The sequence below is a fragment of the Raphanus sativus genome, unplaced genomic scaffold (assembly GCF_000801105.2).
Source record: "Raphanus sativus cultivar WK10039 unplaced genomic scaffold, ASM80110v3 Scaffold2936, whole genome shotgun sequence".
NCBI lineage: Eukaryota > Viridiplantae > Streptophyta > Magnoliopsida > Brassicales > Brassicaceae > Raphanus > Raphanus sativus.
The window spans coordinates 3,477-12,987 of record NW_026618243.1 but is presented as its reverse complement, the minus strand read 5'-3'; the positions used below and the strand labels follow the sequence as shown (position 1 = coordinate 12,987).

Sequence of the window (9,511 nt, the reverse complement as noted above, 5' to 3'; positions counted from 1 at the left end):
TCAGATCAATTTTTAAATTGTTATTATTTTATAAAAATTAAAATTTATACACAAATCTGATTATAAAGAAAAATACAAATATAAAATTTAAATTTCTAAAAAGAAAGTTAAGAAAAAAAACATATCCGTTCTCTAGTTCACTCCTAAAATTGAACGAATATTAAGTTTTATAAGGGCTAATATTGTATTTATAATTGGATTAAAAAGAATGAAAAATAGAAGAAACAAAAAATATTGTTTAAAAAAAAAGAAAAAAAAAACATTTATAAGAGGAAGGATAGTTGAGCATTTTTTTTTAATATAATGGTTACGGACGGATCTGGGAAAGAAGCTTGTTGTCTCTCTCTCCTCTCCCCCGATTTCTCTACCATTGCAAAATTGAAGCTTTAACATGGCTGAATCCAACGGGTCCCATAACGAGACTTCCTCAGGTAATCTTTGTCCTCTCGCTTTTACTTTCTCACGGAAGACCTTTCAAATCGCCCCATGACGCTTAGGGCTTTCAATCTTTTAGCTTCTTCAAGTGCAAAGGAGTTCTTTGTCTCTTATCGAATTTTGGATTAGTACAAATATCTCAAACTAGACATTATCCCTTCTCTAGCTTTCGGAACATGCAAGTTTCGGTGCTTGTCTGGTCACGGTTTTAGGGTTTTTAATTTCAAGTGGAAAGGAGTAGCCTTTTTGTGGGATTGTAATTGATGAATAGATGGGAAATGATAGTTTTATTAGATAGAGAGAAGAAGCCTTGGAACCAGTGAGTAGTATCTATGTGTTGAACACAGAAATGTCTCTGTGCAGATGAGGAGGAGGAATATGAGGACAGCAACAGGGGTTTTAACCTGGGCTTTATATTTGGAAATGTTGATAACTCTGGCGACTTGGATGCTGATTACCTGGATGAGGTTCTCTCTCTGCTTTCTTGAATTCTTAAGATATCTACTTTATTAGTTTGTGGTAATGATTAAACAGTTCAATTTTTTATTTTTTACAGGACGCTAAAGAACATCTTTCTGCATTGGCAGATAAGCTGGGTTCATCTCTACCAGATATTAATGTACCATTCTACGCACTCTTTTATATTTTGTTTCTTAAAGTAAAGTCTTTTTATGTGATTTTTAATCACCTTTTTGTTGTACTGGGATGCCAAAAATGGTGATTCTAAACTCAAACAGTTATTGGCAAAATCTGATCGTACAAGTGATCCAGCTGAGCAAGGTGATGCATAAATCATATGTAATTATTTAACGGCCGGCCTATGTTTGAGGTCTTTAAATATGCAACGAGCCCTGCCCATAGCACTTGCATACTACAAGTCCTGGTCATCAGCTTCACTGACTGTGATGATTTTCTGTGTAGATTATGATAGAAAAGCTGAGGATGCTGTTGATTATGAGGATATTGATGAACAGTATGATGGGCCCGAAGTTCAAGTAGTTAGTGAGGAAGATCATCTACTGCCCAAAAAGGAATATTTTTCCACTCCAGTTGCCTTGGGCAGTCTAAATTCTAGAGCATCTGTGTTTGATGATGATGATTATGATGAGGAAGAAGAACAAGAGGAGGAGCATGCGCCTGTTGAAAAAGCTCTTGAGACTGAAGAGACGGAACCAGGTTTGCAATTAGAAATCTTCTGTTTCTCGATCAAAACACATTCTACAACGTACTTATGTTGTGTCATTTCATAACTCATTAACTCTCAAATCGGTTAGACAAGTGCGTCTTTAAGTTTTTGAGATCAGAATATTTGGAATTTTCCTTCGATGCCTCTTGAGCTACTGATTATGAGACATAAAGTTATTGCTTTGCAGTTGTCGCTAAGGAAGACAAGACCTTGGAGTATGAAAAAGAGGCTAGAATCTTAGAAAGCGAAGATCATATGGACACAACCGATTCCCAGGAGGTCAGTCCCCCCCACACCCCCAAAAAGGGAAATTGTTTCTCAAACTACGTATCTATTTTCTGCTGTGGGATGATTTTGTTCTGTTAGTGATCTCATCAAAACATTCAGGAGGAGGTTGATGAGTTATTGGAAGGTACATTGGATGAGAAAGGCGCCACCCCATTGCCTACTTTGTATGTGGAAGATGGTATGGTCATATTACAATTCTCCGAGATATTTGCTATCCATGAGCCACCACAGAAACGGGACAAGAGAGAAAATAGATATACCTCGTATAATAGAGGTATGTGATTTGAAATGTTCTTCGTATTTAGTTTCTTCTCAAACCGTACTAAGTTTTAAATTTGCAACATCAAATAAAATTCTCCGGATGTTAATAGCCTTCTTCCGTACAGATAAATACAAATCTATGGATATCTCTGAGCTTGTTGAAGATGATGAGGAGATACTCCTGAAGAGTCATGGTAGGATCGATGCTGATGCAAAGCAAGCTGATGTGATCCAGCTGGATGTTCCCTTTCCGATTAGCGAGGGTTTAAAGCTGGTAAAAGCTGGCACAATTGGAGGAGTCACACCTGAATCAAGAGAATTTTCCAAGCTAGGAAGGGATACATGTATCATGGGTGAAGTGTTGAAGCAGGACGTAACAGAAGATGATTCATCTCTGTGCCAGTCTCAGTTATCAATTGAAGTTTTTCCTCTTGACCAGCATGAGTGGGAACATCAAATTCTTTGGGAAAATTCTCCTGAAACTAGTGGTAATTCTGGTGATAGCGTCGAAGCTAGACTTGATTCAGTAGGTATGCTGGTTCAAGGAACAAATTCAGAGATTGAACAAGAGAGCTTGAACGTGATGAACTCTAGAGAGCAAGCTCAATCTGAAAAGAATATGCTTATGTCTTTTTCTGCCAATCTATTGGAGTCTTTTGGCTCAAGAGGTTCCCACTCTGGAAGCGAGTCCACTAACAATCGTCGACATCATCCACAACTTTTAAGGCTAGAATCCCAGTCGGATGAGGATCATCTTAGTGAAAATGACATTACTGGATTGGAGAATATGAAGCGACTTGAAAGCAAATCTCGCTTTAGCAAAATTGCTTTGCAAGAGAGGGATATGGGGGATGAGTCATGGTTAGATCGTATAATATGGGAATCAGATAAAGAGCTGAGCAGGTCTCAACTAATTTTTGATCTTCAAGATGAGCAAATGGTCTTCGAAATTTTGGATAACGAGGAAACCAAAAATCTTCAACTTCATGCTGGAGCTATGATTGTATCTCGGTCTTCAAAATCCAAGGATGAAAGCTTTCAGGAAAGCTGTGAATCAAACTCTGGCTGGCAATTTAATATTTCTAATGACAAATTCTATATGAACGGGAAAAGCTCTCAGCAACTGCAAGCAAACACTAATAAATCCGGCGTTCATAGTTTGAGGGTTTTTCATTCAGCACCAGCAATTAAATTGCAGACGATGAAGAATAAATTGAGCAAGTAAGTTGTCACTCTAATTTTGAAATCATTTTGTATTTGCAGTCTTTTTGGATTCTTAAAAGTTTTCACATCTGTTTTTAAGTGTCTGTTAAAATGTTTTGAATTCACTTATTACAGTAAAGACATAGCAAATTTTCACCGGCCCAAAGCTGTGTGGTATCCACATGACAATGAGCTAGCCATCAAGCAGCAGGGAAAGTTACCCTCCCGAGGAGGATCCATGAAAATTGTAATTAAGAGCCTGGGGGGTAAAGGAAGCAAGCTACACGTTGGAATAGAGGAATCTGTCTCTTCTTTAAAAGCGAAGGCTTCTAAAAAGCTAGGTTGTTTTTTTGTCTGCCACATTATGGCGTGAATTCTAATTGTAGAACATAATATTTTATTGGTTTCACTGACAAGTCTTGGTGCTCAGATTTTAAGGAAACTGAAGCAGTGAAGATGTTCTATATGGGAAAGGAACTCGAGGATGAAAAGTCTCTTGCTGTTCAAAATGTTCAACCAAATTCTTTGGTACATCTTGTACGTACCAAAGTACATCTGTGGCCATGGGCACAAAAGTTGCCTGGAGAAAATAAAGCTTTGAGACCTCCTGGGGCATTCAAGAGGAAATCTGACTTATCTACTAAAGATGGCCATGTTTTTTTGTTGGAGTAAGAAAGTTTTATGAGACTTACCCTGTTAATTTGGGATCTTTGTTGCTCTTGTAGTTAAATTCACCTATCTGTCAGTAGGAAAAGACTCTTATTGGAAGTCACATTTTCTTTTCATTGATCTTTGTAGGTATTGCGAGGAGAGGCCGTTGATGCTCAGCAATGCAGGAATGGGTGCAAATCTGTGTACATATTATCAGAAATCATCCTCAGAGGATCAAGGTGGGAACTTGTTGCGCAATCAAAGTGACACCTTAGGGAATGTGATGATTCTGGAACCTGGAGACAAATCCCCTTTCCTTGGGGAGATACAGGCTGGTTGCAGTCAGTCATCTGTTGAAACAAACATGTATAAAGCACCTGTTTTTCCGCATAGATTGCAGTCAACAGATTATTTGCTGGTCCGGTCTCCCAAAGGGAAGCTCTCTCTAAGGCGTATTGACAAGATAGCTGTTGTCGGACAACAGGTTTGTCTTTTGCATGATTTTTCTCTAAGAATTTCTGTCCAAGGAAGGTCTCAATGGATGTATATACACAAAATTGAAAAAAAATAATTTGAAGTGGCCATTTTAGTCTGGTTATGAGTTCCACCTGCATTATAATTAATTATGACATTCTGCAGCTTATTTTTCTTTAGTTTCATAAAGTCGGCATGCTCAGATTATTTTTTTCCCAGGAACCTCGCATGGAAGTTATGTCTCCTGGATCAAAGAATCTACAGACTTATTTGGTGAACAGGATGTTGGTTTATGTGTACCGGGAGTTTATGAAGAGCCACTCAATTGCTGCAGATGAGCTGTCTTTTTTATTTTCTAACTTAACAGATGCAGTTGTCAGAAGGAACTTGAAACTTTGTGCCGGTTTGAAGGTATCTCATCAGATTCTCACTTCTGCATACACAGCATCTATAATTGCACACTTACGCTTTCTCTCTTTTTATTTTTATTTTTGCGTCATCATGCTTCTGTATCATATTATCATACTTACCTCCTTACGTAAATGTACAAAATGCAGAGGGATAAAACTGGTCAGCCTTGTTGGTACAAGAGACCTGATTTTCAAGTTCCACCCGAGAATGAACTGAAAAAGCTGGTGGCACCAGAGCATGTTAGTTTTCCCTTTGAGTTCTTTCCATGGTTAAAATATGCCCCGTCTGCTTTCCACTATTCAGAGTTGCAGTTAACGAGCTTTTGATTGCTATTGCCGGGAATATACTCTTTAAGATGCATGGTTTTCTATATTTTGTTGGGCTAGGTCTGTTCCTACGAGAGTATGCTAGCTGGGCTGTACCGGCTCAAACATTTAGGGATCACCCGGTTTACATTACCTGCCAGCATTTCAGCTGCATTGACTCAGCTCCCAGACGAAGCTATTGCCCTCGCCGCTGCATCACATATTGAGAGGGAGTTGCAGATAACTCCATGGAATCTGAGCAGTAATTTTGTTGCTTGTACAAATCAGGTAAGCATCACTTATCTATGTTGAGGAGTTACATAGCCAGTGAGTTCTTATATATATGTTAGGAACTTAGGATTGAGTCATCCCTAATCCGTGAAAGGCTGGTTATTAGTTTTGTTAAAAGTATTTCCGAATCTTGTCAGTGGAATTGGATTTGATGCTTCTGATCAGTCATCGCTCATGATTCCTGCCCGTTCGATGCTCACATCTCTGGTTTTCATTTGTGCGTTTGAGTAGGATAGAGCAAATATAGAGCGTTTGGAAATAACTGGGGTTGGCGATCCATCTGGACGGGGTCTAGGATTCAGCTATGTCAAAGCTGCACCAAAAGCACCTGCTGCAGCCGGGCATATGAAGAAAAAGGCAGCAGCTGGTCGTGGAGCCCCAACTGTAACTGGTACTGATGCTGATCTTCGCAGATTAAGCATGGAAGCAGCTCGAGAGGTATACTTCTTTATTTCAGACGTCTATGAACCTAAAAGGACATCTTTTTTACAAGTTGCCCATTTCTTCGAAATTAAACCCATTGAATTTTTAACTAAGATATGGTTTGGATGATCTCTTTATAGGTTCTTATCAAATTCAATGTTCCTGATGAGATAATTGCTAAGCAAACTCGATGGCACCGTATAGCTATGATACGGAAGCTATCAAGTGAGCAGGCGGCATCTGGTGTTAAGGTTGACCCTACAACCATAGGCAAGTATGCCCGTGGCCAGAGAATGTCCTTCCTGCAGATGCAGCAGCAGGCTCGAGAAAAGTGCCAGGAGATTTGGGATAGGCAACTTTCTTCCCTTTCTGCTTATGATGGTGATGACAATGAAAGTGAAAATGAGGCCAACAGTGACTTGGACTCCTTCGCCGGAGATTTGGAAAATCTGCTTGATGCTGAGGAAGGTGGGGAGGGGGAAGAATCTAATATGTCTAAGAATGACAAGTTGGACGGAGTTAAGGGTCTCAAGATGAGACGACGGCCATCTCAAGTTGAGACTGACGAAGAAATTGAAGATGAAGCTACTGAATATGCGGAGTTATGCCGATTGCTGATGCAGGGTACGTGTGTTTTTTACCAAGGCATTTTTGTGCTATTAGCTAAAGAACTTTTTTCAGCGTATCACTGACATTGATGCTTTATTTAGATGAGGAGCAGAAGAAGAAAAAGAAGAAGTTCAAAGCTGTGGGAGAAGGAATGGGGTCCTTTCCTCCTCCACGGCCCAGTATAGGTTTTCAAATTGCTGAACCTGTAAGAAAGGCCACTTTCATTGACAAGAGTCCTATCGCCACCCAACCTGATGCATCTTTCTTAGTTAATGAGAGCACCATCAAAGACACCAGAAATGTCAGTACAAGTTTGTCTCTTGCCTTTTTTTTTTATTAGTGCATGAGGGCTTGCATGTGTTGACAAACATGTCTTTTGTATTTCCCCCTCCAGTGGCAGGTTGATAGCCCTATTATTAAGACCCCCAAAGGTAAACAGGCAAAAGAGATTGGCAATTCTTTGGGCCCGCTTAAGAAGGTCAAAATACTTAACGAAAACCTTAAGGTACAATTAAATCAGTACAACAATCTATTAGTTAATTTATTCTAATATTTTAATGATCAATTCTGAAGTTTTGTCTGTTCTTGCGGTCTAAACTAGGTTTTCAAGGAAAAGAAATCGGCGAGAGAGAACTTTGTTTGTGGAGCCTGTGGTCAGGTATATCTGCTTCTTCTTCTTTTTACTAGATTATTATGAATCTAAACATTGCTTGTTTGAGAGGAGTGTTTGATTATTATTTTTCATGTTCAGTATGGACACATGAGAACCAATAAACACTGCCCAAGATACAGAGAAAATACAGATTCACAACCCGAAGGTGTGGATATGGAGAAGTCCGTGGGAAAACCGAGTACTTCAGAAGTATCAGGTCAGACCAAGCTTAAACCTATCAAGGGCAGCAAGGCTGCGTCAAAAAGTGCAGTAAAAGTCAGCGTAGATACAACTCCGAAGGGAGATAATTCAACTAGTAAAACTGGGGGTCTCCCTCTGAAGTTTAGGTATGGTATCCCCACTGGAGCGATGTCAGATACACCGGGTTCGGAAGCTCCAGGAAGTTCTGAGCAAGCAGCAGTGTCGGACATAGACACTGGGACCAAAACCACATCTAAGATCAGCAAACTCAAGATTTCAAGTAAGGCGAAACCTAAAGAATCTAAGGTTGAATCTGACAGACCTTTGCCTACATATAGCAGAGAGAGCGAGTCTCACAAGCCTTGTGTTTCTGGAAATCAAGCTGCCTCAAGCAGGCACACTATATCTATTCTGCAGCCATCATTAAGCATGGATAGAGATCAAGCTGAATCTCGTAGGCCTCACCTGGTGATACGACCGCCTACAGAAAGAGAACAGCCTCAGAAGAAACTTGTGATAAAACGTTCGAAAGAGATAACTGATCACGACATGAGTAGTCTTGAAGAGAGTCCACGGTTTGAGTCCCGGAAAACAAAAAGAATGGCAGAGCTGACGGGTTTTCAGAGGCAGCAGAGCTTCAGAGTACCAGAGAACTCTCTAGAGCGGAGACCAAAAGAAGACAGAGTATGGTGGGAAGAAGAGGAGATAAGTAGGAGAAGAGATTATGATGATATGAATGTAACAGAAGAACCCAACGAGATAGCTGAGATCAGGAGATACGAGGAGGTACTACGTAGTGAGAGGGAGGAAGAGGAACGACAAAAAGCGAAGAATAAAAAGAAGAAAAAGAAGCTGCAACCCGAACTAGTAGAAGGGTATCTAGAAGATTATCCTCCTCGAAGAAACAACAACGATAGAAGATTGTCAGAAAGAGGCCGGAACGTTAGAAGCCGGTATGTGTCCGACTTTGAAATGAATGGTGCGGATTATGCACCTCAACCAAAACGACGCAAAAAAGGAGAGGTAAGACTTCCTCTTTTGCATTCATGTGGCGTTACATATTAAAGATTTAACTCATCTTTGTGTGTGTTGTCTCATCTATACAAACAGGTTGGGCTAGCAAACATCTTGGAAACCATAGTGGACACACTAAGACTCAAAGAAGAAGTGTCAGGCCTCTTCTTGAAACCGGTTTCAAAGAAGGATGCTCCAGACTATTTTGATATAGTGCAACGCCCGATGGATCTGTCGACAATCCGGGATAAGGTACGGAAGATAGAGTACAGAAACCGCGAGCAGTTTAGACACGATGTCTGGCAGATCCAGTTCAATGCTCATCTTTATAACAGCAACGGGCGTAACCCTGGGATACCGCCTTTGGCAGATCAGTTGCTGGAGATTTGTGATTACTTGATAGATGATTACGGAGATCAGTTAGAAGAAGCAGAGAAAGGTATTGATAGATAGATCCATCCCACTGACTGAGAGAGTGTGTGTGTTTTAAGTTAGTCATTCCTCTTTTATGCCAAAAAGTGGGTTCTAGCTTTGGCTAATGATTTGTATGAAAAAAGAAAGAAAGAAACATTGTCATGTGCTGTCTGTGTGAAAGTCAAGTAAGTAAAAAGAAAATTGTTTCTTTTTTTAAATTGTTGTTTGTAAAATTTTGAGGTTTTCACTAAATTGATGATTGTGGTATTAAATAGCACTTTGGAAGATGATGTGTTAATGCTGTGCATAAAAACTTTGTTTTCATTGAGAATGGGCCTTTTGTTAACTATTAATTTCTTATTTACTATTATCTCGTATCAATTTAGGTGGTGTTTTAAGAATTTTTTGTTTCATTTTAGGTAATGTTTTCAAGTTTTTATGTAGTTTGATGTTTTTGACTATTTGTATTTTGCAATGTAATTTTTATTTATTGAAATAGCTATGGTTATTGTTATTTTTAAATAAACAAGAAAGTTTGAATAAAAAATTGTAATTCTTTAATTAGTTTGAAAAACCTTGTAATTTTTTAATTCAAAAACTTTACAATCCATCTAGTTTGATACAGAGGGATCTATTCTATTAATTCTGCAGTGTGACTTATTGATAAAAGATTGTGTCCAATTTAAAAATATA

The 9,511-nt window shown here is 39.1% G+C and overlaps 1 protein-coding gene across 2 annotated transcripts; it reads left to right on the top strand.

Moving 5' to 3' along the window:
• Nucleotides 1-305: 305 nt before the first annotated feature.
• LOC108822197 (transcription initiation factor TFIID subunit 1) lies at nt 306-9,103 on the top strand. 2 transcript variants are annotated; one of them, XM_018595221.2, is made up of 21 exons: nt 306-431; nt 799-902; nt 992-1,054; nt 1,173-1,215; nt 1,357-1,611; nt 1,809-1,900; nt 2,009-2,183; nt 2,296-3,391; nt 3,509-3,714; nt 3,804-4,041; nt 4,172-4,508; nt 4,718-4,909; nt 5,056-5,148; nt 5,296-5,502; nt 5,737-5,943; nt 6,069-6,552; nt 6,639-6,838; nt 6,932-7,042; nt 7,139-7,195; nt 7,289-8,413; nt 8,501-9,103. In XM_018595221.2, exons 1-21 carry the CDS (start codon nt 392-394, stop codon nt 8,855-8,857), a joined length of 5,682 nt encoding a protein of 1,893 aa, XP_018450723.2. In that variant the 5' UTR covers nt 306-391; the 3' UTR covers nt 8,858-9,103. The 2 variants fall into 2 exon arrangements, with proteins under 2 accessions (XP_018450723.2, XP_056856762.1); XM_057000782.1 differs by lacking the exons at nt 306-431; nt 799-902; nt 992-1,054; nt 1,173-1,215; nt 1,357-1,611 and having other exon boundaries at nt 1,988-2,183.
• Nucleotides 9,104-9,511: the final 408 nt, after the last annotated feature.

Coding starts and splice junctions, on each gene's coding strand:
- LOC108822197 (XM_018595221.2), top strand. CDS start 392: ATGGCTGAATCCAACGGGTCCCATAACGAGACTTCCTCAG. Junction 4,509..4,717: donor TAGCTGTTGTCGGACAACAG/GTTTGTCTTTTG, acceptor TTTTTTTCCCAG/GAACCTCGCATGGAAGTTAT. Junction 5,503..5,736: donor TTGTTGCTTGTACAAATCAG/GTAAGCATCACT, acceptor GCGTTTGAGTAG/GATAGAGCAAATATAGAGCG.